General features: G+C 53.1%; 1 protein-coding gene across 1 annotated transcript in view; it reads left to right on the top strand.

The window, feature by feature from the left end:
- Positions 1-20,394: 20,394 nt before the first annotated feature.
- LOC125436401 (sterile alpha motif domain-containing protein 1-like) overlaps positions 20,395-26,485 on the top strand; it is an 85,416-nt gene continuing 79,325 nt past the window's right edge. The window contains exons 1-2 of the mRNA XM_048503362.1: positions 20,395-20,445; positions 23,019-23,472. Coding sequence (XP_048359319.1) covers positions 20,395-20,445; positions 23,019-23,472 — 505 coding nt within the window. The remainder of the gene's footprint in view (positions 20,446-23,018; positions 23,473-26,485) is intronic.

Below are 26,485 nucleotides of genomic sequence, written 5' to 3'. Positions count from 1 at the left end.
GGAGATTGTCAGCCCCTTTGAGTCTCCTACAGGAGAGAAAGGGGGGATATAAATCCAAACTCTTCTTCTTCTTCTGCCTCTGCCGTCTGACACACCGACTTCAGCGCAGCAAAGACAACAAGACCCAGCGTACACTCCCCTCCATTTTAGCCCCTTTATTGTCTCCAGACTCCTTTTGCTCAGTCTCCAACCTTGAAGCACTGAACAGACTCTGGATCGATGATCAGCACCATTTATTGATAGCAAAAGGAGCCTCCTGCTTGGAAAAGCCGGTTCTGCCGAATCTGGCTTTTGCTATCCCCTTTATTCAGAAGTGAATCCCCCCTCCCGTGTTCCTAGAGAATGTGAGAAAGGATTATTCCGGACCCTAGGCACCCCAAGGTCAGCGATAGACAGAGGTAGAGCCACCTGGCCTTCTGCCCCCACAGGACAACAGAAACATCCTGTTTCCGATGGGACCAAAAGTGTCAGGGGTAAGCCTAGTTATCTACTCAGCGTGTGAAGCCATAAAATAAGATCAAGGAAAGGAAAGGATGTCCCATTGCAGCAGTGGTAACGTATAGCAGGCTGGTTACATATATATTGTAGTGATTACCCTGAGTCAGGAAAGCATCTCAATCAACTTGGCAGCAGTGGCGTAGGAGGTTAAGAGCTCGTGTAGCTAATCTGGAGGAACCGGGTTTGATTCCCCGCTCTGCCGCCTGAGCTGTGGAGGCTTATCTGGGGAATTCAGATTAGCCTGTACACTCCCACACACGCCAGCTGGGTGACCTTGGGCTAGTCACAGCTTCTCGGAGCTCTCTCAGCCCCACCCACCTCACAGGGTGTTTGTTGTGAGGGGGGAAGGGCAAGAAGATTGTAAGCCCCTTTGAGTCTCCTGCAGGAGAGAAAGGGGGGATATAAATCCAAACTCTTCTCTTCTTCTTCTTCTTGGCGCCTCCCTGACACCTTCGCCGTGTTGCCAGCAGGGCTTGAGGAAAATGCCCTATCTCTTTAACCGAGGCAGAAATGGGCAGGTGAAGTCATAGGTGGAGGTAAACCACATCACCTGGTAAATAACAACCCACTAAGCCGTTATTGCAGGTGGTTGTGGTGGGCTTATCGGGGGGCTGTGTGGCCGTGGTCTGGTGGATCTTGTTCCTCACATTTTGCCTGCATCTTTGGCTGGCATCTTCAGAGGTGTATCACAGAGAGAAGTCTGTTACACACACAGTATTACAGCCATTTGATTTCTCCTGCAGGTGGTTGGCCAGGCCTCCATGAGTCTTCTGTCCTGGGACGCTCATTTGAGGTCAAGGGCTGTACAAAACACTTCCAGCCCACTTGGGGGCCCGGCTCTTCTCGCTGCAGCTGTGCTCATGCAAAGGAACCTGCAGGCTTTGCTCTGTAACACAGAGATTCCAGGACTGCTTCTCCCACTATCTCCAGACTACCACCACCACCCAGTACTGCTGGAGCTTGGCTTGGATCAGGTGAGCAGCGGCCCCAAAAGAAGGCAGGGATATCTCACTCAGGCCCACAAAATACCTTGAACCAACCCTGGGTGACTCTTCCAGAATTCAATCCACAGGAGGAGGAGGAGGAGGAGGAAGAGGAAGAGGAGGAGGAAGAAGAAGAGGAGGAGGAGGAGGAGGAGTCTTCTGCTGCTTTTATAGGTTTTAACTAATTTATGATGGTTTTATGATTGTATTTTGTCACATGTTGTACACCGCCCGGAGCCCTTCAGGGATAGGGCGGTATAAAAGCTTAAAGAGAGAGAGAGAGAGAGAGAGAGAGAGAGAGAGAGTGTATGTATGTATGTATGTATGTATGTATGTATGTATGTATGTATGTATGTATGTATGTATGTATGTATATATATATAAGCCTAAAGTGTGTGTGTGTGTGTATAAATAAATAAATAAATAAATAAATAAATAAATAAATAAATAAATAAATAAATAGAGGAGGAGGAGGAGTTTGGATTTATATCCCCCCTTTCTCTCCTGCAGGAGACTCAAAGGGGCTGACAATCTCCTTTCCCTCCCCCCCCTCACAACAAACACCCTGTGAGGTGGGTGGGGCTGAGAGAGCTCCGAGAAGCTGTGACTAGCCCAAGGTCACCCAGCTGGCGTGTGTGGGAGTGTACAGGCTAATCTGAATTCCCCAGAGAAGCCTCCACAGCTCAGGTGGCAGAGCTGGGAATCAAACCCGGTTCCTCCAGATTAGATACATGAGCTCTTAACCTGCTATGCCACTGCTGCTCCTAGGAGATAAAGCAGCCCTAGAAAGAGCTGTGCCTTTATACGTGTTGGAGGCAAAGCCCCACAGGGTGAATGTTTGTGTAGCTTCCTTCTGTTTCTTAGAAGAGTGGAACGGGGTGAGTTTCCTCATTTATGAATATACAAGAAGCACACAGGTGGAGAGTAGAGGGACCCCCAGTCCTAGCTGGGGCGGGGCTTAGCTAATTCTGGCCCCACCCACCCAGGGAAGTCAGATTAAGTTTAGGATTTGAAAACAGAATCTTGACATGGCTGACCTGACCTAGGCCAAGGCGTGGGGGTTTCTGTTGAAAGAACACTGCCGACTTGTTTCATATAGTGGATTATGGAGCTTTATCTTGTTTTCCATTTTAAATATTATTCAGCTCTTTGCAAACTGCATTCACAGGGGAGTGCATAACAAGTGTAATTAGGAGAATGCCATAGATGTGCATAATTTTCTATTAATTGTGATAATGGGATTTGCTAGCATGGTTTTTCTTGGCACCCAGCGCTTGGGTTTCCTTGGTAGTGGGCACATGGGGGCATGGGGCACTCTTTTCCAGGTGTTTCAGCTGAAGTCTCATGCATCAGGAAGCAGTAGGGCTGCCAACTTCCAGGTAGGGCCTGGAGCTCTCTTGGGAATCATAGGAAATGGCAGCTTCAGATGGTAAACTCTAGGATAAACCACGGAGTCAAGATGAAATCCCTCTCCAAATTCCCCTCTCCGAAGGTACCACCACCAAATCTCCATGAATTTCCAGGGCCAAAGTTGGCAACTCTACGAAGCAGATCTCTAGGAGCAGCAGTGGTGTAGGAGGTTAAGAGCTCGTGTATCTAATCTGGAGGAACCGGGTTTGATTCCCCGCTCTGCCGCCTGAGCTGTGGAGGCTTATCTGGGGAATTCAGACTAGCCTGGGCACTCCCACACACGCCAGCTGGGTGACCTGGGGCTAGTCACAGCTTCTCGGAGCTCTCTCAGCCCCAACTACCTCACAGGGTGTTTGTTGTGAGGGGGGAAGGGCAAGGAGATTGTCAGCCCCTTTGAGTCACCTGCAGGAGAGAGTTATAACCTGTGTTTCTGGCGGGAGATCTGATTCCTGCCACAATGTAAGGAATTCCATAGAAGCAGAAATAAAAGGCTCTTTGGTGTAAAAGACCGTTTATTCAGACATCTTAGAAAGCTCATGTACACGCAGTGGCAGGAATAAGATCTCCCGCCAGAAACACAGGTTATAACTCTGTCCATCCCATCCCCCCTCCCGGATTCCCATGGGAACGGAGGTCTCATCTCCCTCGCAGAGATAAGGTCTCCGCCGGAGAAGCTGGCCCATCGCCCGGGTTGTGGAATGTGGTCAAGGCCAGGCGGCTGACCCGCTCATCAACACCATTGAATCCTTTACAGAAAGGGGGGATATAAATCCAAACTCTTCTTCTTCTTCTTCTTGCTGCCCTATACCGCTTCAGACCAAAGATGGTGGTTCATACAACAGACTGCTCTTCCATGCCAAGGACTCAGGCACAGATGGGCAGGGTTCCAGGCTAACCTTCTTCCCAGCATGTTGGTTTTATGTATTGTCAAAGGCTTCCATGGCCGGAATCACTGGGGTGTTGTGGGGTTTCCAGGCTGTATGGCCGTGTTCCAGTAGCATTTTCTCCTGATGTTTCGCCTGCATCTGTAGCTGGCATAGTGCACGGCCATACAGCCCGGAAACCCCACAAATCCCATGTTTGTTTTCTTTGTGGAAAGAACAGCATGGAAGAACATTCCATCGAGTAAGTGCCCAATGGCACAGGGAAATCCCCTTCTCATCAGCTCCTTCTGAGAACTTCTAGATTGCCTGTGGTTGGCTTGGTCCCTAAAATGAGGCAAATCTTCAAATTGGGGGATGCAGTAGTTAAATCACACCCACACACCCACACCTTGAGGGCTGTAGGGCTTCAAATTCTAACAGGGTGTATTGTTGAAGCCTTTCATGGCTGGATTCAACTGGTTGTGGTGGGTTTTCCTGATTGATTCCCCACCCTGGGACTTGGACAATATATACCCCACTAAACATTTCCTTCTCACTGACACAGTGTGTAACAGACTTTCCTCTGGGATACACCTCTGAAGATGCCAGCCGCAGATGCAGGCGAAACGTTAGGAACAAGATCCACCAGACCACGGCCACACAGCCCAGAAAACCCACCACAACCAGTCTAACAGGGTAGTTTTCATTTGAGTGACTATTTGGTTTGCAAGCATAGGTTCCCCTCCCCCCCCCCCACTGCCCCATCCCACCAAGAAAGGAAGTATAGTAGGTATCATCTCTGGAGAATCAGCTCCATCTCTACTTATCCAGCCTTTTTCAGGAGCAAATGCAATGGCAAGACCTTGGAAATTAAGAACATAAGAACAAGCCAGCTGGATCAGACCAGAGTCCATCTAGTCCAGCTCTCTGCTACTCGCAGTGGCCCACCAGGTGCCTTTGGGAGCTCACATGCAGAATGTGAAAGCAATGGCCTTCTGCTGCTGCTCCCGATCACCTGGACTGTTAAGGCATTTGCAATCTCAGATCAAAGAGGATCAAGATTGGTAGCCAGAGAGCAACTTCTCCTCCATAAATCTGTCCAAGCCCCTTTTAAAGCTATGCAGGTTAGTGGCCATCACCACCTCCTGTGGCAGCATATTCCAAACACCAATCACACGTTGCGTGAAGAAGTGTTTCCTTTTATTAGTCCTAATTCTTCCCCCCAGCATTTTCAATGAATGCCCTCTGGTTCTAGTATTGTGAGAAAGAGAGAAAAATTTCTCTCTGTCCACATTTTCTACCCCATGCATAATTTTATAGACTTCAATCCTATCCCCCCTCAGACGTCTCCTCTCCAAACTAAAGAGTCCCAAACGCTGCAGCCTCTCCTCATAAGGAAGGTGCTCCAGTCCCTCAATCATCCTCGTTGCCCTTCTCTGCACTTTTTCTATCTCTTCGATATCCTTTTTGAGATGTGGCGACCAGAACTGAACACAGTACTCCAAGTGCGGTCGCACCACGGCTTTATATAAGGGCATGACAATCCTTGCAGTTTTATTATCAACTCCTTTCCTAATGATCCCCAGCATAGAGTTTGCCTTTTTCACAGCTGCCATGCATTGAGTTGACATTCCCATGGAACTATCAACTAAAACGGATAAATTATGGTCCCATAATGATTTATACAAACATGGTTACCACCTCTGGTGAAATCATTCAGATAATCAAATAAGAGAATGAGTTGGATTCTCTGCATTTAATGTCCTGGGCGAAGTTCCCTCTCCTTTCTTGTGGGGTTTTGGTGCCCTCTTGTGGGGAGACTTGAGAGCTGCCACTTCTGGTGCTCCAATGAATTTTACACCAAACAGGCAGCCCAGAAATTTGCAAGCGTTGTTTTAAGTGCAAAGGATTTTTGGAAAGCTTCAAGTGTTTCCTGTAATCAATTCCTCCCTGCGTTTCACCCCTCCCCAAAACTGGGGATCACAGTATAAATGAAATGAAATCACAGCGCCCAATAGAAAGCATGCTTATTTCATTTATTCATAAAATTTGTATCCTGTCTCTTGACCCAGACGGGCCGCAAAGGTAGCTATCAAAAATGGAACATTAAAAAAACACATCCTATGCATATTTTATATCACAGGATAATGGCAGCAAAAATAATTCTGTCGCAAGTATGGAAAACGGATAAAATACCATCGACCGAGGAGTGGAAACTTAAAGTGCAACGATTATACATGGTAGATAGAACGAGTCATCAAATACGTAACTTACCTTATGAAACGTACAAGCTGAATTGGGAACCTTGGATAAAGTATGTTAATGAAAACAGTGGTGTGCATATTTCACCTATTGAATACTAAAATATAAACGTCTATCAAAAAAAAATAGAATGAATAGTGAGAGGATAAAAGGACAGAAACACGCTGTTAAGAATGTTTCTTATTCACAATTGTTTAATTGGATCTTAATATATGTTTAGGTAGAACATATTATAATACTGAATGATAGCAAATTTGTATGTATGTTTTGAAAACATATCAATAAAAATGAATATGTAGAAAAACACATCCTAAAATCTGTTAAAACTTCAATTAAAACGTGTGTTTTATAATTATAATACACAGCAGGAGGGAAATATCACTAAAGGAATGCCAAATGGGAAATACCCCTTCATCTGCCAGCAGAGAACAGTGATGGTAGTAAGGCAGTGATGGCGAACCTATGGCACGGGTGCCACAGGGGGCACTCAGAGCCCTCTCTGTGGGCATGCACAGAGTTCATCGTGTGTGTGTGTGTGGGGGGTAAATCACCCCCTCACACACACACACACATCTAGGCTGGCCTGGGCCGCTGGGCTCAATTATTAGCATTAAACCTAAGACCTAGTTTTGGGGAAGCAGTGTAGGTAACCCTGTTAAGCGCTGTTAAACCCCACTGATTTTCATGTAAAGAACTAAAGTGTGATCCTTTACCTGGGAGTAAGCTCGGTTGCTGGCAATGTGGCTTGCTTCTGAGTAAACCCTCCTAGGGTCGTGATTTACCCGTCCAAAGAGTTGCATGGTTGCTTCAAAGCAAAGCCACCTTCTACCACCAAGCTTACTCCCGAGTAACGCACGCCTCAGAGCCAACCATTTTTTCTAAACTAAAACCTCAGTATTCGGGTTAAATTGCCGTGTTGGCACTTTGCGATAAATAAGTGGGTTTTGGGTTGCAGTTTGGGCTGCACTCAGTCTCGAAAAGGTTCGCCATCACTGTAATAAGGGGACAGATGAAAATCCGGTGAGAGGGGTGTGGTAGAGCAGGCCGGCTGTGACCTTTTAGGATCTGTTCTACCCAGCCCTCTCCCAGGGGTCCCGACTCCTCCTGCCGTCCAACCCCCTGACATGCAGGAATACACAGTCCTGACCGATGGCCACCCAGCCTCTGCTGAAAACCATCCAAAGAAGGAGACTTCCACCACGCTCAGAAGCAGCAGCCTGACCATTCTAATATTTAGGTGGAATCTATTTTCCTGCCCCTTGAATCCTCCGTTACTCTTTGTACTAGTGTCTGGAGCAGCAGGAAACAAGCTCCCCCCCTCTCCAACATGACAGCCCTTCAGATATTGAAACACGACTATCGCATCACCCCTTAACCTTCACTTCTCCAGACTAAACAAGCCCAGCTCCCCAAGTCTCTCCTCGTAGGGCTTGGATTCCAGACCTCTTGCCATTTTGGTTGCCCTCCTCTGGACCTGTTCCAGCTTGTCAATGTCCTTCTGGAATTGCAGTTCCTGGTGCCCCCGTCATAAAAACCTCATGGCCAAGACAGTGGGGGCCTAGTGCTACCAGTATCCATTGCTAAAAGGTATTTATTAAAAAGAAAGTATTTACAAACATACTTTTAGCACAGCACCAGATTGAGCAAGGGATTCCAAAGAAATTAGAAATAAACGCAATTTCTCTGCTCCTTCCTCTATACCCGTGGTGGCGAACCTTTGGCACTCCAGATGTTATGGACTACAATTCCCATCATCCCCTGTCAGCATGGCCAATTGATGGGATGATGGGAATTGTAGTGGATGTAGTGGAATTGTAGGGGATGATGGGAATTGTAGTCCATAACATCTGGAGTGCCAAAGGCTCGCCACCACTGCTCTATACGCATGCTATCGGTTGTTAGGATATGGTAGGCTCTTCAGCGTAGGATGTTTCATCAGCTCCCTACAGATCCTCCATTACCTTGTGAGGCCAGACTGCGTCTCTGGTCGTGCACAGTTGAGTTGTTTTAAGACTAAGTTAGAAAATACTCAAGAATCAGGTTTGAAAAAAAAAGAGGCAAGTTTACTGTGCTGAATTTTAACAGTTCACACAGGGTAACTCTCTAGCAGAGTCACGCCTTACCCAGGAAAAGACCTTGGTCTTTATAGATACAAAGGATACATACGTCACAGTTCATCCCCATACCCACGTACATAATCCATACCCCTTTCACGTGCTATAAGCATGAACCTTAACATCCCATTGGATAGTTTGCTTCTTTCTGCTACGTGTCTGTTTCTTTCTGTTACGTACACAAGCTGGAATTTTCCTCTGCTTTCTCTGTCTCTCTCTGTCTGCCCCTATGCAAAGGGCAGACACAAACTGCATTCTGCCTTTTCTTGTTTTCAATCAGATTACTAGTTTCCAAAATTCCTGACTTTGCTCCTGAATAGAGAAATACTTCTCCAGGGTATAAAGTTTTACATACATTCCTTAGAATCATAAAGTTCCCTTTGAAAATGATTTCACTTTAAAAGATTAAAACATGATTTTAACAATTACACCATTTGATTCTAATACAATAGAATTATAGTAAAATGCAAGCAATATAAATCACTCGTTATCATTTCAGTATTAATTAAACATATAGAAAAACCCATTTTCAATTAACTTAACCAAATTCCTTTGGTTCTAACATCTGCTCTTTATGTCCTAGTTTTGCTTCGTTCTACATAGCCATCTCATATAGCCAGTTTTACAAGGCAGGTCTATATGCCTTCTAGCATAGTCCTTAGTAATAAAAGGTTATCTTTGCTTTAGCCTGTATCTGAATGTCCGCTGACCAGCTGCTTCAGTCGATATATGAGCCGCAGTGTATGAGCAGCAGTGGCGTAAGAGGTTAAGAGCTCGTGTATCTAATCTGGAGGAAGCGGGTTTGATTCCCAGCTCTGCCGCCTGAGCTGTGGAGGCTTATCTGGGGAATTCAGATTAGCCTGTGCACTCCCAAACACGCCAGCTGGGTGACCTTAGGCTAGTCACAGTTCTTCTGAGCTCTCTCAGCCCCGCCCACCTCACAGGGTGTTTGCTGTGAGGGGGGAAGGGCAAGGAGATTGTCAGCCCCTTTGAGTCTCCTGCAGGAGAGAAAGGGGGGATATAAATCCAAACTCTTCTTCTTCTTCTATGTGCCTACGTGACAAAATAACATACTGTCTCTATATACAGAAATCACTTTTTGATTTTACAAATCTTTGGTTCATACAAAATGCATATTCCTTGATATCAAATACAATTTGTAGACATTCTGGTCCATTCCCCCAACCTGGAAGATGTCCTTCAATTCCTTGGGCGAGCACATAGTCAAAATGGCTGCCCCCTTCAGATCTCTTGCCAGAGCTCTTCAATGGTCCCAGCTAGAAGAGCCCCCTCCTCTCTGTTCCAGTCCCCACCCCCACCCCTGACCTGGTCAGTCTGGGTCAAGGAAGCCTGTTAGGTCCAGGAGTTCTCTTCCTGATGTCCTTTTATCATTTCTAAGACCTCCAAATCTGTGATATCAACTCAGAGAAGGATGGGGGGAATTAATCCATCCCATTGTCTCTCTGTACCTGTATTAGCATTTCTGAGGCGTTTGGGTGAGGCTGGAAGCTCCCTGCCAATGCTTAAAATTATCTTCAAACCTCAGGTGGTTGAGAACCATTTCTTCACAAGGGGGTCCCTCCGTTTTGGTCCCTTGGCCAAGAAGGCCTCTTGTGGGCTGCCACTTGCCCATGATCAGAAGGCGGGAGGCACCCAAATCAGGGCCTCAGAAGATGATCATAGTAGCTCAGTCGGCTGGTATGGAAGTCAGCAGTTGTTCATGTGTGCTGGTATCAAACCATGCTGGGCTTCAAAGGTTAGCACCAGAACACTGGCTGGGTTCAAAAACCAACGGTGAGCCAGTGTGGGCAGATCAAGATGAGTGCTGTGGTCTCTATGACCCACTCGGATCAATGTCCCTGTTCTGGAGCCTCCTCCAGAGGAAGGGGGGTGGCAGAAACGCCCACCCTGTGTTCCTCCAGGACCACCCCCCCCCCCGCTCATCTCCCCCCGAGGTTTGTTTATTTATTAGATTTAGTACCCCCACCCCCTTTCCCAGTCCAGGCTCAGGGCTGTTCAAGGCTACTACATAACACACATACTCTCATCCACATCCAGCTCATCCTCACACACCTCACTCTGCCCTCCCTCACATCCAACCACCACTTACCCACTTCCTCACCCCTATTCGCCACAGCTCTCTTTTACTAAAAGCAAGCTGGAGTTTGTCTTTTTCTTCTAAGAAAATCTACGGGGTGGGGGCGAACCAACACTACCGGCTCTGCTTCTTTTGCACGTGGCCCTGAGCGCCTCACCACCCCGCCTCTGCTGCCTGACTGGGAAAGCCTGCTTGCCCCAGTTCTGCCTTACCCAAGCCAGGACTGTGCGTGTCAACCAGCCTCATGGACGGCGGGATTCGCACTCTGGACAGTTCCGTTGTGGAATGGAAAGGGTTACCTTATACTAAAAAAAAAGACAGCACCATATAACAATGTGCATTGAAAAGGGAAAGAGGGATTCCATTTGACCACCCCAAAAGGCTATGCTGGGGATCATTGAACCTGCATGGACATCTGTGTGGGTTGCAGACTGTGATGAGAAGGACAATTGCCACAGCAACGCGTGGCCGGGCCCGCTAGTTAAAAATACAATTATGAAACTTTAAAACACAATAAACATAAATATCAAAGATGGCCTAATCTAGGTGACCATGAGGACCCTCACCTGGCCTGTGAAACGTCATCAGCCCCAACCCACATTTATCTCCAGATATTAACTCTCAGGATGGGAGATGGGGGCAGATTGGGGTGGACTCAAGACTGCAGCAACCAAAGGCCTGGAGTGGCCTTCTCTGTCTTGCAGGCGCTGTGGAACTGAGCCAAATCCTGCAGGGCCCTGACGTGTCAGCTGGGAGAGAGTTCCACCGAGCGCTTGGAGGCTCCTTGCAGGAGAGAAAGGCAGGGGATAAACCCACACTCTTCTTCTGATCCCCCACTGGCGCTGCAAAATGCTCAGGCACCGAGGTTCTTCCATTGTTCTGAAACACACAGGTATTCTTTTCATTTTTCAGCACCTGGTAAGAACAACCAGACTGTCTTTGCCTGGGTCCAGCTGACTCCTGACTGACTCCACCAAACGCAGCACTCAGGCACGAATCAAAGAACACGAAAGGCACTGCAGACTATTTCAGCCAGAAAAATCAGCAATAGCAGAACACTTGATAAACCAACATGGACACAGAATATTATTTGAAAACACAGAAATTCTGGACCACTTTGACAACCACTACACAGAGAAGCCATTGAAATCCACAAGCACATGGACAATTTCAACAGGAAGGAAGAAACTCTGAAAATGAACAGAATTTGGCTGCCAGTGTTGAAAAACTCTAGAATCAAGACAGTGACTGATCAGCTCCACACAAACACAGGACAACTATAGACTATAGCACTCAAAGGGAACAAAGACCAGGATACTTCTATTCAGATCCATTCACCTATTGACCTTGCTAGCAAGGCTGCTTCATTGTTACTTCCATGCTACAGACTTCTCTGTGACTCACATGCCAGGCACCTCTATTCAGAGGGCCTCACCTTTTGACCTCACAGTATATATACTCCACTTGCTTTCCATTCCTACCATCAGATCCTCTGAAGATGCCAGCCACAGATGCAGGCAAAACGTCAGGAGAGAATGCTGCTAGAACACGGCCAGACAGCCTGGAAACCACACAGCACCCCAGTGACTCCTGACTGTTGGACATGCATGCTAATGTGCCCTGCCGGCATCATGTGCCTGCCTGGGCAACCAGGCCCCCTGGCACAAGCAATGCGTCCCTCTGATTGTTCTCGCAGACAGCGGAATGTGCCTCTTCTTCCAGCTTTGGAGAAAACAATGCCGTCTGCCTTTGGGAATTTAAACCTTGGCCTCTTGCCTCAATAGCAGTGCCGTTCCGCTCGGCGTGTCTGGGAAGGAGAGAGAAGCCACAAAGTCCCGGATGTCTCCCACGAAGAAGGGAGGCTTGGGCTGCTGCTCCCAGATCACAACACCAAGGGGCTGCTTTTAAAGACAGACAAAGCCATGGACACACTGGGCTGAGCAGGGGGTCTCTTGCCACACTGAGGTCTCTTGCCGAACTGTTTCCGCACAGGCCAAAAAAGCCGGTACAAGGACGGTATAAACAGCATTCCAGGTAGGGAGTTTGCACGGCCGTCGCTGCAGAAACAACGGTGCAGCGATGGGGCAGTGCTCCAGTGGGCCCACAGCAGTTTATTCTAAAATCGCTTACTGAGCGAGTCTTTTCAACAGCGGCACTCCGCAGTTAGCGTCATGCAAAACGCTTGCCAGGAATCGGTGCTGCAGAGACCGCCCCCACAATGGCGGCCCACGCTGGCCAATCCTAGTGCCAAACGCCAGTGATGTCTGTTGGAAGTGAAGGACTTTACACTGTTGCGCTGTTTCCTGCCTCAACCTACAGAGGGGTTTTTACTATAGATAGCCAGTGGCTAGATAGGAACCTAGGAATTTGTCACCTTTACTCTTATCATGCTGGCACTATCCCTTTGATGTTAGACTGATGCTCTCAGGGACTTCCTTCCTTCCGGCTTCCTCCTCGACCCCTTTCTCTTCTTTCAACCATGCCTAGAGAGAGGATGGGTGCTCCGCACATCCATCCCCATCCAGCTAGATTAGGATAGCATGGTGAACCTATCTAGCTACCTTTCTATCCAGAATGGAGTTCACTAATAAATACTCTTTTTATTAGACTAGAAACTACAACTGACTCCGACTTTCTTTTGTGGAAGCCTGCTGCACATTGGGATCCATCACGCATGCACACGAGGTCAGGCTTCTGCTGTGCTGTTTAAGCCACCCGTGCACTCTGCTAACCACAAATAGGGATAATCTCCAACTACCAGGAGCTCTTATCCCAACAATGTCTACTCTGGGAAAAAAAGAACACCGTTTGCAAAATGCTCTAATTGGCTGTGCAGAAACGGCCTGGCTAAGAACTGCATCTTTTGTGCATGACTGAAGGAACTGCCCCCCATTCACCCCAAATGTCAGAAAACGACATTTGCCTCAGTCACTGGATGTTGAACATTAAGATAAAACAGCTGTAAAAAAGTGAAATTGAACATTTCAAGGCGGTCCCCCCCTCCCCCACCCCCCCATTCTTTCGCTAGAGCCCTGTTGGCACCTTGGAGACATGGCCGGGAGCAGAGGTGGGATCCAGTAGGTTCTCACAGGTTCCCGAGAGTAGGTTCCTAATTATTTGTGTGTGCTGAGAGGGGGTTACTAATGGGTGATTTTGCCACATGATTTTTGGCTTAGTTACGCCCTCCTCTCAGCAGTAGCGCACAGAACTTGAAGCAGTCTAGCAGGAGGTGCACCAGCGTGCGTGGCAGCCTGCGCCTGCGTGCATTCGTTTCCCGGCCAAGGACCAGTGCTCCGGCTGCGTCCTTGCCACAGCCCCGCCCAGGAATGCCTGGCCACGCCCCCATCGTGCCCCGCCCAGCCCCATTGGCGCTATGCCACAGTTTGAATCCCACCACCATGGGAACCTGTTACTAAAATTTTTGGATCCCACCACTGGCCGGGAGGTGGCAGCACCAGCCACGCATTGTAGCCTCTGCCTCGGAGAAGGAGATTCTCTATTTGCTGGGGCTCCACATCGACAGTAGTACAAGCTGCACGAATGCCCAGACCCCGGCAGCACCTGGGCAGTTACGTGTTTTTAACAACATGGGACTGCAGTGCTAAACATTTTTGTGTGCATGTACATAAACACACAGGTTTGGGTTTGTTTCCTGTTATAGTCTCTGGTGGGACAGATTTTTTAGGGTCCGCTTCTCATTATATTTTGTCCCTGTAGAGGGGGAAAAAACCTGGCATGCTGCGGAGAATTGTCTTCATCCTACAGGGTGAAAATCAGTTTGGGAACCATTTCCGATTGATGCAAAATGAACGGGCAAAGGGCCCTCCACCCTGGCCTTGATTTAGAGGAGCTTTTCTCATTCCCCAGGAGTTTCGTTTTGTACCTCGATCACTTATTGGACATGGTTTTTATTACTGCTGTTCTTCAAAGAATACCGCAGAGATCAGAGGAATCATATATTGTGGAAGGCTTTCACGGCCAGAATCATTGGGGTGCTGTGTGGTTTCTGGGCTGTATGGCCATGTTCCGGTAGCATTTTTTCCTGACGTTTTGCCTGCATCTGTGACTGGCATTTTCAGATGATCTAGGAGAGCCGGGGACAGATCCTCTGACGATGCCAGCCACAGATGCAGGCGAAACGTCAGGAGAAAATGCTACCGGAACTTGGCTGTACAGCCCGGAAACCACACAACACCCTATCATATCTCTCCATTCTCTTCTTGGCCCATTCTCTTCTTGGCTCTGGATCAGGACAGAGTTGTTCTGCTGGGTCTATGGCTGAGGTCAATAACAGGTTTACACTACGGCCTTCTATTCACCGGCCTGGAAACAGCCTGACCTTTACGCTTCCCTCCCAGGAGTCCCTTTTCCAGTTTCTCCCCACCCCCCGCCCCCTTTCCTTTCTTGGTTTTATTCAGGTTGGGCTAGTCGGTCATCATTCCCCGTGTTATCTAAAACATAAGCTGGATGTTTCCATATTGGGGGGCTGACAGATGTCAAGATGCCATTATTTTAGAGTGTGTTTTAGAGTTTTATCTTGTTTTTTATATTTTTGTTTTTTGTTGGCAATATCAACCTTGAAGGCTCTGGTTCAATATAAGGTCAATCAATGCAGAAATAACACGGGTACAGTGTAAAACACTAAATCACAGAAGAAGTAAACCACCCTACCTGTGCTGCTAAACGCAACCACCCGTGACAAGCACGGTACTGAGAAGTGGAATGTACTTAATAAAGAGCAATATATAGTGCAAATAAAAATACAAAACAACACTACTTAAATTCCATGTTTATGGTACTCTGCACATCATCAGAAATCTTGTCTTCAAGTACGTTGGGAAGAGCAACTTACAAAATGCTAATGTCAAAGTCCAGAATAAATATATAGTGTCCCAAATCCTGAGAAATATCGAACAAGGGGTTTTCCAGCACTGTAGTCCTGAGATTCTGCATGACTGCATAAACAGATTCATAGACAGGAACATGTTCCAGGGTAGATTCACATTTTCGTTGCTACTGTGTGTCGCTGCTTTTTTAATTGTTTTGCTCACGTAGCAATGAAAATGTGAATAATTAAATTTGAAGTAACTGAATAATAAATGACGTGGAAGGATGGGAATCCAATCTGGAGTTCAAGAGGCCGATAATAACAGCTCCGACCTCATCTGAAGTGACATTTGTGTCAAGGGAAGCCGTGTCCAAAGTCAATAAGACCAAGCCTTTGGATATTGCCACTCCGTCCACGCGCCGAATAAAGCCTTTCATATCTTTACCAAAAGAGGACGTGTCGGATGCAAAAACATTAATGTGGTGATCCACAGACTTTGAGATTCGTTCTAACATTCGTTCTAACTACCCCCAGATATGAAGAAGAAGAAGAAGAAGAAGAAGAAGAAGAAGAAGAAGAAGAAGAAGAAGAAGAAGAAGAAGAAGAAGAAGAAGAAGAAGAAGAAGAAGAAGAAGAAGAAGAAGAAGAAGAAGAGGAGGAGGAGGAGGAGGAGGAGGAGGAGGAGGAGGAGGAGGAGTTTGGATTTATATCCCCCCTTTCACTCCTGCAGGAGACTCAAAGGGGCTGACAATCTCCTTGCCCTTCCCCCCCTCACAACAAACACCCTGTGAGGCGGGTGGGGCTGAGAGAGCTCCGAGAAGCTGTGACTAGCCCAAGGTCACCCAGCTGGCGTGTGTGGCTAATCTGAATTCCCCAGATAAGCCTCCACAGCTCAGGCGGCAGAGCTGGGAATCAAACCCGGTTCCTCCAGATTAGATACACGAGCTCTTAACCTCCTACGCCACTGCTGCTGTCAGGTTGGGGGTGCCTTGAGAAAAATACAAAAAATTCGAGATGTGAGGAAATTTATTTTGTAAGAATTCACGGGTGTGGTTGTCTAGTATACCCAATGCCGGACCTTCTCTAGCCACCATTTTTATGAGGTTCCCTCTGGGCTTCGTGGGATCATTTTTAATTTAGTGGTAAGTTTGGAAATCGATTGTCTTTGAAATTCCTAAAGGTAATCCTCATGGCCCAGTACTGCAATCGCTTCGTGTTTGTCCATCTGTTTTATTATATTGGACTGATCTTGTGAAATCGCTTCAATGCGCTTCTCTAGTGTCAGGTTGAAACCCTTAAATATCTTTTGATGCTCTAGAAGTTCAATATAAAACTTCCCAGCAGGTGGCGCTCTGTGATATTAAGCTTCTAGGAGGACTCTGCTTTACCTAATTCGTGGAACAGGAGGAGGGTTGGAGTCCACGTGGCCACTAAGTGAGGGTCAGAAAAGGGAAAGCGCATATTTGGGCAGTATGGGGGCGGGGGCACAGAAGCTGGTCTTGTTCCTAACGTTTGGATTCAGAGAGATATGCAAAGAGAATTTGGAGCTATGGGTTGGCCGAACTTGCGGGGTCTTTGGGATGTGGTTACTGTTTTGAGAACTGGATGCAAAGCTGGCCGGGTTATAACAGAAAGAAAGGTTGAAAGTATTGTCAAAGGCTTTCACGGTTTGATTCACCTGGAAGTGGTGGGGTTGGGATTGCGTGGTTGTGGAGTCTGGTGGGATCTTGTTCCTGACCTAAGTTTCATCTGTGAATGGCACCTTCGGAGGTAATCAGGAGGGAAGTCTGTTACACACTGTGTCCAGATAACAGACTTCCCTCTGTGATACACCTCTGAAGATGCCAGTCACAGATGCAGGCGAAATATTAGGAACAAGATCCACCAGACCACGGCCACGCAGCCCAGAAAACCCTCCAGAACCAACAAAGGTTGAAAAGTCTGAGGCTCCTCAGGTTAGGCAGGGGAAAGGTGATTACCAGGGGTGGGGGGTGGGGAACATGATAGAAATGTATAGAATTCTGTGTCGAGAGGCCTTTTGAGAACATATTCACCCTGTGTTGCGCCGCCTGCATTGGTTGCCGGTTGAATTCCGAATCATTTTCAAGGTATGGGTACTGACCTTCAAGGCCTTATGCAGCCTGGGACCCTCGTACCTTCAGGACCGCATTACCCCTTATGTCCCGGCTCGACCTCTGCGGTCAGCAGAGGCCAACTTACTGGAGATCCCTGGCCCCTCAATGACGCGGCTGGCCTCTACTCGGGCCAGGGCCTTTACGGCTCTGGCACCGGCCTGGTGGAACACTCTACCACCAGCTATTTGGGTCCTGCGGGACCTTGGAGAATTCCGCAGGGCCTGTAAAACCGAATTGTTCCACCAGGCCTTCGGAGAGTCCAGCCGCTGATCGTGCCCGTGCCCCTGTCCCCCTCTGCTTACAAGGGTCTTTAACACCAGTGAGACCCACTGTTCTTTTCTGAGGGGGGTTATTTTTGGGTTTATATGTGGGGTTGTGGGCTACTATTTTAGGATGTAACTGTTTTAAATTGTTGTTTTATGATGTTTTATATTGTTCACCGCCCTGAGCCCTGTTGGGATAGGGCGGTATATTAAATCTAATAAATAAATAAAAATAAAAAATGTAGTATTAGTCTCTCCCTTAAATCTACATAAAATTGACAGCATTGTATTATGTGAGCAATTGTCTCAGTCTCATTACGAATACATGGACACGGGCCCCTTCCGCACATGCAGAATAATGCATTTTCAATCCACAAACTGTTTGTATGTGGATTTTTATATTCCGCACAGTAAAATCCAGCTGCAAAGTGCATTGAAAGTGGATTGAAAGTGCATTATTCTGCATGTGCGGAAGGGCCCTATAGACGTGTTTCCAGAGGCTGCTTTTGGAATCTCCCTGTCAGACGGAAATGCATTAAAGCGGGCCCTTAGAAGTGATTGTAATTGTGCTTTTGTTGAAATGTGGGCGGAATGTGACCCTTGTTATTATGCTTTCAGTGACCCACCTTGGATAGAAAGGCAGCGTGGGGTCTGTGCATGGGGGGGGGAGGGGTGAAGCTGGAGGGAGAGAGAACTGAAGAAACTCAGCCGGCCACCATCTGGCAAGAGGTGCTTTGCTCCTGGGGGGGGGGGGGGGAGAGAAGTTGAGAACATCCCTGCCTGGCGGCATCCTTGAAAGGAGGCACGGCTTCCCAGGGGCAGGGTCACAGCCTGGCCTGCCAAAAGTCAGGTCCAGCTTAAAGACTCTTACTGCAAGGAGAGCAGCCCCCACCCCGGTGGCATCTGTGGTTCACACACATATCTCCGCTGGCAGCTCTCCGCCAGGCTCAGATCCACGTGCCCCACACAGACCTTGGCACGGCAGCGGGCCACTTCCTCCTCCTGACTCATCTCCAGTTACTGCCGAGGGAGGTGTTACTCACTGGGGAGGAATTGCGCCCCCCCCAGCTGCTGGCAGCAGACCCAGCAGGCCCCAAGGGTGTAATTATGGCACAAAGACACTTTTTAAAAAAGGGAGCATCCTGCAAGCACATCCAGTGGGTGGATGGGTGCCCAACACCCTCATCCCAGCAGAGACCTGCCTTACTGTAGAGACAGACGGTCTCAAACCTGCTGCTTTTTTGTGCTCTGTGCTGCTAGGAAATAAACCCAGGGAGGGGGTCCCAAGCGCTGGGCCTCTGAGGGTGACCCGCTGCAGCAGCAGCAACAGGTGGGGGGACGCATCTGTCCGTGTCCTGGAGCCAGAATGGATCAAGCAGGCACCGAAGGAAGGTGCTGTCCTCTCCCCACCCTCAGGGCAAGGGCAAAAGAGCGTGTGTCCTGGAAACAGAATCTCATTTCTTCTAAATTAATCTCTTTCAGCCATTTTGCCCCAGTCCAGATTTTTGTGTACAACGTATGATGCTAAGTTTGACTTTTGGAGCAGGGATTAAGAACATAAGAACTAGCCTGCTGGGTCAGACCAGAGTCCATCTAGTCCAGCACTCTGCTACTCGCAGTGGCCCACCAGGTGCCTTTGGGAGCTCACATGCAGGAGGTGAAAGCAACGGCCTTCTGTGGCTGCTGCTCCCGATCACCTGGGTTCCGGGGACTGGATTCTATGCTCAGTGTGGCTGAGACCAGTATTCAGTTGAGGCCTTCCTACCACACAGGGACTTCAGAAGCTGAAGCAGGGAGAACCCCCCCCCCCTCCACCGCCCACCCTGTTACCGCTGGGAAAAATTGAAAGATTATGCTTTCTAAATAAAATTACTTAAACGAACCTCTTCGCACTATACTGCACCCTCCATGGAGCCAGAGAATAATAAAAAGGTGTGCGTGTCAATAACAAAACCACTCCTTGGAAACAAACAAATCCTTTCCTTTATTTAACATATATTTAGGCATTCATTATTATGTTGTAGATTCTTTGATGTGACATTAATATTGATTTGACTTTAATAGTGTTTGTAATCATTTTGGGAAGTTGTTGTAGGTAGGAAAATATATATATTATAGTACCCAATAGTAGTCGACATTAGAAGTTAGTTAGTCCTGGAACGTGGCAGAAGCCAACACCCAGAAGATTCCATCAGCAAAGGCCCCTTGGATTTACAAACTAAACCTGGTGACGGCAATTCCAGAAATTCCAGCCGTTGAAGAACATCCCTGCCCCACCATTGGACTATTTGAACTTCCTTTTGTTTGAAGACCAAGAGGCGGGAGCCTCAGGGCAGGACGATGTACAACACCCTCTGATAACAGGACTCTTGGGGGTGTTATCCATCGCCCAAGTTTTATGAATGGGACGCTCTCTGTTCCTTGCTTCTGTGACTCCACGAGGAGATGTCAAATCGGGAGACATCCCCTGAAAATAAGACTTAGCGCATCTTTGGGAGCAAAAATTAATATAAGACACTGTCTTATTTTCGGGGAAACAGTGTATATACAAATTAAAACATACCAATCAGCACACCAGTTAAACAATAAATAAAACAACAATTGACACTCATAACTAATACATAACTAATGCCATAACTAATATAACCTTTTCCATTCACATAGTTTGAGGCAGCATCTGATGGACACAACTGCACGGGAGAAATGTCTTCCACAGGCAACTGTGGACGCTACCCCAAAGCAAAGCCGGACACGGGGGTTTACCACGGGAACCTGGCATTCTGCCAGGAGGGTCCCTTGATGTCCAACTAGGTGTAGCTAGGTTTTCGCAGAGCATACTTTTCTCCAGGGGTGATTCCGTGTGGCAGGGCGCTACCAGCCGCAAGAGGGATCGTGCAGGCCTTTGAGTGTCTCATTCCAATGCAGGCAGCCCCCAGGCGCATGGGACTGATTTTGGATCCCACTGGGGCTGCTTTGTATGAGGGAGGGCACGTGGGCATTTTGGGAACATGCACCTGCCATAAAGCCAGACTCTGGAGAAAGCCTTTCTGTTGTGTGCTGGGCATGGAACCAATATCCAGAGGCGGCACCAGTTGGGGCCCCGAGTTAATCAAGGGCCAGCACGGTGTAAGTGGTGGATTCCCGTCTGGTGAGCCAGATTCGTTTCCCCGCTCCTGCACATGAAGCCTGCTGGGTGACCTTGGGCCTGTCACAGTTCTCTCTGAACTCTCGCAGCCCCGCAAACTTCACAAGGTGTCTGTTGTGGGAAGAGGAAAGAAAAAGGCGCTTCCAAGCCCATTTGAGACTCCTTAAAGGTAGAGACAAGCAGGGTATAAAACCCCACTCTTCCTGTTCTCCTTTCCCTAATCCAGAGGTGTCCGACTCTGGAGCTTCAGATGTTCATGGACTACAATTCCCATCAGCCCCTGGCCATGGACACCCCTGCTGTGAGCTACAAGAATGCCCTGGGCCTCAGAGTCCAGGTGATCGGGAGCAACAGACCAGGTGATCGGGAGCAACAGCCTCAGAAGGCCATTGCGTTCACATCCTACATGTGAGCTCCCAAAGGCTCCTGGTGGGCCACTGCGAGTAGCAGAGTGCTGGACTAGATGGACTCTGGTCTGATCCAGCAGGCTAGTTCTTATGTTCTTATGTAGAGTCCCCCTTCAGTGGAGATGATTGCAGACCTTCCAGAGCCTACCTGTATCATCCTTAAAACCCAAACACCTAGAGATTATCCTTGATGGGGACCTGACAGGGGCCCAGTGTGAATTCTTGCATGAGACAAGCACATCCCCGCAGGGGTCTGGAGTATGTGCAGTCGCTTGCGTTCGTTGATTGGCATTTGTCCTCTCTTCTGTGGACTGCAAAAGGTTCAACGCTTGATCAATTCCTTCCTTGATCAATGCTTGATCAATCCAATGCTTCAATGCTTGATCAATTCGCAGGAGCAGCAGTGGCGTAGGAGGTTATGAGCTCGTGTATCTAATCTGGAGGAACCGGGTTTGATTCTCTGCTCTGCCGCCTGAGCTGTGGAGGCTTCTCTGGGGAATTCAGGTTAGCCTGGGCACTCCCACACACGCCAGCTGGGTGACCTTGGGCTAGTCACAGCTTCTCGGAGCTCTCTCAGCCCCACCTACCTCACAGGGTGTTTGTTGTGGGGGGGGAGGGCAAGGAGATTGTCAGCCCCTTTGAGCCTCCTGCAGGAGAGAAAGGGGGGATATAAATCCAAACTCCTCCTCCTCCTCCTCCTCCTGCTGCTGCTGCTGCTCCTCCTCCTCCTCCTTCTTCTTCTTCTTCATCATCATCATTCTGGACCAAAGCCACAGATGCTCTGCTCATGCCTTGGTGGGCAGGTGGAACATATTCCTTATTAATATTATATTACGCATTAATTTCTTGTGTCAGGCGTGCTTCTTTTTAGTTTCCTCGGGGGTACCATAAAAGGTTGATGAGTGTTCAACTGTCCTTTGAGAGAGAGAGAGAGGAGAGAGAGAGAGGGAGAGAGAGGCCCTCACTCCGTCCACGTATGAAGTGACCCTGGGAAACCTGGAGTCTTTCCAGCCCCTTGCCCAGAACTGCCTTAACAGAAGTCGCAGTCAAGAGGCCGGTCCTCGCCAGAGAAGCGCAGGCAGCAATTAGCCCAGGAAGGTTCCGGTTCAATTTCTGCCATCTTGTGTATTTCTTCATTTTTAGAAGAAGAAGACGAAGAGTTTGGATTTCTATCCCCCCTTTCTCTCCTGCAGGAGACTCAAAGGGGCTGACAATCTCCTTGCCCTTCCCCCCTCACAACAAACACCCTGTGAGGTGGGTGGGGCTGAGAGAGCTCCGAGAAGCTGTGACTCGCCCAAGGTCACCCAACTGGCGTGATTGGGAGTGCACAGGCCAATCTGAATTCCCCAGATAAGCCTCCGCAGCTCAGGTGGCAGAGCTGGGAATCAAACCCGGTTCCTCCAGATTAGATACACGAGCTCTTCACCTCCTATGCCGCTGCTGCTCCCCACCTTTTACCCCACCTTTCTCACCAATTGAGACCCAAGATGGCTTATCTCAGCCTCCTCTCCTGCGTTTCATCCTCACAACAAGCCTGCGAGGTGGGGTTGTGCTGAGAGCGGGAGACTGGCCCCAACCTCTGTGGCAGAGCAGGGATTCACACCGGACTCCCCAAGATCTCGCACGACAACCCTTGCCCCACACTGGCTGGCTGGGTGCCTTGCTTGGGCCAGTCCCAGATGCATAGAGTTGGAAGAGACCCCAGGGGCCATCCAGTCCAACCCCCTGCCATGCAGGAACACACCATCAGAGCCCTCTTTAAAAACCTCCAAAGGAGACCCCACCACTCTCCAAGGTGATGCATTCCTCTGTTGAACAGCCCTGACGGTCAGGAAGTTCTTCCTGATGTTTAGGTGGAATCTCTTGTCCTGCACCTTGAACCCATGACTCCTGGTCCCAGCCTCTGGAGCCGCAGAAGACAAGCTGGCTCCCTCCCCCACATGGCATCCCTTCCAATATCTCAACCGGGCTCTCATCATGTCCCCCCTTAACCTTCGCCTTCTCTTCTGCAGGCCAAACATGCGCAGCTCCCGCAGCCTCTCCCCGCGGGGCCTGGACTGCAGCCCTTCTGTCTCAGGCTGGCCTCCCTCGCAGGGAGGGGGTCAGAGCGACACAAGACAGATGAGGGACGCGCCAGAGGTGGCCCCGAGGCAGGAGCCCGCGGCATAGTTCGTGGCCCGGCCGGCGATTGGCAGCCACGAGGCTTCCCAGTCCCCGGAGGCGCCGGCCGGCCCTTCCCCGCTCCCCGCGCACGGGACGGCCCGCCGGCGGCGGCAGCGGCGATTGGCGGGGCGGGGCGGGGGGGGGGGGCGGCCAGAGCCCAGCCGAGCGCCCTCCCGCCTGCCCGCCCTCCTCCGGCTGTGTTGCGCGGGGAGCCGCGGTGGGCGCCGCAAGCAGCGAGGGAGGGGGGCCCGCTCCAGCCCAGCACGCCGCCGCCGCCGCCGCCATGCAGCCGTAGCAGCCCAGGTAAGAGCCCCCGCCGCCCCCGGCCCGGAGGAAGCCCCCTCCCCTTCCGAGCGGAGCCCGCCCGCTGCAGAACCACCGGTCCGGCCAACGCAGGGTGGGGGCCGCCCGTCCGGCCAGGGAGTCTCCTCTTGCCTCCCCCCCACCCCACTGTCGGGGGGGGACCCCCTCTCCCTCCGCCGCCTTTGCAGGCAACCCCTCCCCCCGGTGTCTGGCTGGCGAAACGGCGGCGCGGCTCCCTGGCGCGCGCGAGGGGGGCCCGCTGGGACAAGCCCCCCCCCCCCGCTTGTATGTGCGTGTGTGTGTGTATTGGGGGGGTGGGGGTGGTGGAGGCGGGGGGGGGGACGGGACGCCCGCCCAAGCCCTTCGCCTGCCTGGAGGACTCTTCCTCCCCCCGCCCGCCGGGCCAGGACTGGGAAATGCCCCCCCCCCCCTCGCCCGCCGCTGCTGCTGCTGCTGCTGCTGGGAACTGCGGCGGCAGCGAAGGTAAACTTTGTGGCTGCTGCTGGCAAGAAGGGCGGTCCGGTCTGGGCGCGGAGGGGGGGGGGCAGAGGCCGGGGGGGCGGTCTTGCAAGGGCACGGCTGGCCGGGACGCCCCCCTGGCTCCCCGGGGCCCCTCCCGGGACTCTGCAGCTTCCGCGGGGCCCGAGCAGGAAGGCGCACCCCGGAGGAGGAGGAGGAGGAGGAGGAGGAAGGCACTGTTTGGGGGACATTGATTGAAGGAATGATGTGCCCCCTGCAGGGTAGGCCTGGCGCCGGAGAGATCCAGGAGGGAATCCCGCACTCTGCGGCAGCCACTCGCTGGCTGACCACTCACACTCAGCCTCACCGGCTCAGTCACAGCAGGCGTCACCCCCCCCCCCCCCCATCACTACCCACCAGGCAGCCCAAATGTCGACCCCTCCACACCATCTGTCTAGGGCGCTGTGTCACAGAGAGAAGCGCCTTGTGGGTGCCAGGCAGGCAGGCGGAGAGGCAGGCACAACATTGGGCACAAACACAACCAGACCGCAGCCACAAGGCCCAGAGAACCCACAACAGCCGGCCAGTTCACAGGGGTGCTTGGAGGGGCGTGTGTGTTACAGTGGAAGCCCAATTATTATGTAAATTTAAGCCCCCCCCCCCCTCCCCCCCCCCCGCCCCGCCCACCCCCCCCCCCCCCCCCCCCCCCCCACCCCCCCCCACCCCCACCCCCCCCCCCCCCCACCCCCCCCCCCCCCCCCCCCCCCCCCCCCCCACCCCCCCCCCCCCCCACCCCCCCCCCCCCCCACCCCCCCCCCCCCCCACCCCCCCCCCCCCCCACCCCCCCCCCCCCCCACCCCCCCCCCCCCCCACCCCCCCCCCCCCCCACCCCCCCCCCCCCCCACCCCCCCCCCCCCCCACCCCCCCCCCCCCCCACCCCCCCCCCCCCCCACCCCCCCCCCCCCCCACCCCCCCCCCCCCCCACCCCCCCCCCCCCCCACCCCCCCCCCCCCCCACCCCCCCCCCCCCCCACCCCCCCCCCCCCCCACCCCCCCCCCCCCCCACCCCCCCCCCCCCCCACCCCCCCCCCCCCCCACCCCCCCCCCCCCCCACCCCCCCCCCCCCCCACCCCCCCCCCCCCCCACCCCCCCCCCCCCCCACCCCCCCCCCCCCCCACCCCCCCCCCCCCCCACCCCCCCCCCCCCCCACCCCCCCCCCCCCCCACCCCCCCCCCCCCCCACCCCCCCCCCCCCCCACCCCCCCCCCCCCCCACCCCCCCCCCCCCCCACCCCCCCCCCCCCCCACCCCCCCCCCCCCCCACCCCCCCCCCCCCCCACCCCCCCCCCCCCCCACCCCCCCCCCCCCCCACCCCCCCCCCCCCCCACCCCCCCCCCCCCCCACCCCCCCCCCCCCCCACCCCCCCCCCCCCCCACCCCCCCCCCCCCCCACCCCCCCCCCCCCCCACCCCCCCCCCCCCCCACCCCCCCCCCCCCCCACCCCCCCCCCCCCCCACCCCCCCCCCCCCCCACCCCCCCCCCCCCCCACCCCCCCCCCCCCCCACCCCCCCCCCCCCCCACCCCCCCCCCCCCCCACCCCCCCCCCCCCCCACCCCCCCCCCCCCCCACCCCCCCCCCCCCCCACCCCCCCCCCCCCCCACCCCCCCCCCCCCCCACCCCCCCCCCCCCCCACCCCCCCCCCCCCCCACCCCCCCCCCCCCCCACCCCCCCCCCCCCCCACCCCCCCCCCCCCCCACCCCCCCCCCCCCCCACCCCCCCCCCCCCCCACCCCCCCCCCCCCCCACCCCCCCCCCCCCCCACCCCCCCCCCCCCCCACCCCCCCCCCCCCCCACCCCCCCCCCCCCCCACCCCCCCCCCCCCCCACCCCCCCCCCCCCCCACCCCCCCCCCCCCCCACCCCCCCCCCCCCCCACCCCCCCCCCCCCCCACCCCCCCCCCCCCCCACCCCCCCCCCCCCCCACCCCCCCCCCCCCCCACCCCCCCCCCCCCCCACCCCCCCCCCCCCCCACCCCCCCCCCCCCCCACCCCCCCCCCCCCCCACCCCCCCCCCCCCCCACCCCCCCCCCCCCCCACCCCCCCCCCCCCCCACCCCCCCCCCCCCCCACCCCCCCCCCCCCCCACCCCCCCCCCCCCCCACCCCCCCCCCCCCCCACCCCCCCCCCCCCCCACCCCCCCCCCCCCCCACCCCCCCCCCCCCCCACCCCCCCCCCCCCCCACCCCCCCCCCCCCCCACCCCCCCCCCCCCCCACCCCCCCCCCCCCCCACCCCCCCCCCCCCCCACCCCCCCCCCCCCCCACCCCCCCCCCCCCCCACCCCCCCCCCCCCCCACCCCCCCCCCCCCCCACCCCCCCCCCCCCCCACCCCCCCCCCCCCCCACCCCCCCCCCCCCCCACCCCCCCCCCCCCCCACCCCCCCCCCCCCCCACCCCCCCCCCCCCCCACCCCCCCCCCCCCCCACCCCCCCCCCCCCCCACCCCCCCCCCCCCCCACCCCCCCCCCCCCCCACCCCCCCCCCCCCCCACCCCCCCCCCCCCCCACC

Source organism: Sphaerodactylus townsendi, linkage group LG07 (assembly GCF_021028975.2).
Source record: "Sphaerodactylus townsendi isolate TG3544 linkage group LG07, MPM_Stown_v2.3, whole genome shotgun sequence".
NCBI classification, from domain to species: domain Eukaryota; kingdom Metazoa; phylum Chordata; class Lepidosauria; order Squamata; family Sphaerodactylidae; genus Sphaerodactylus; species Sphaerodactylus townsendi.
The sequence above is the reverse complement of the archived record's forward strand: the minus strand, read 5'-3'. Positions and strand labels throughout refer to the sequence as shown.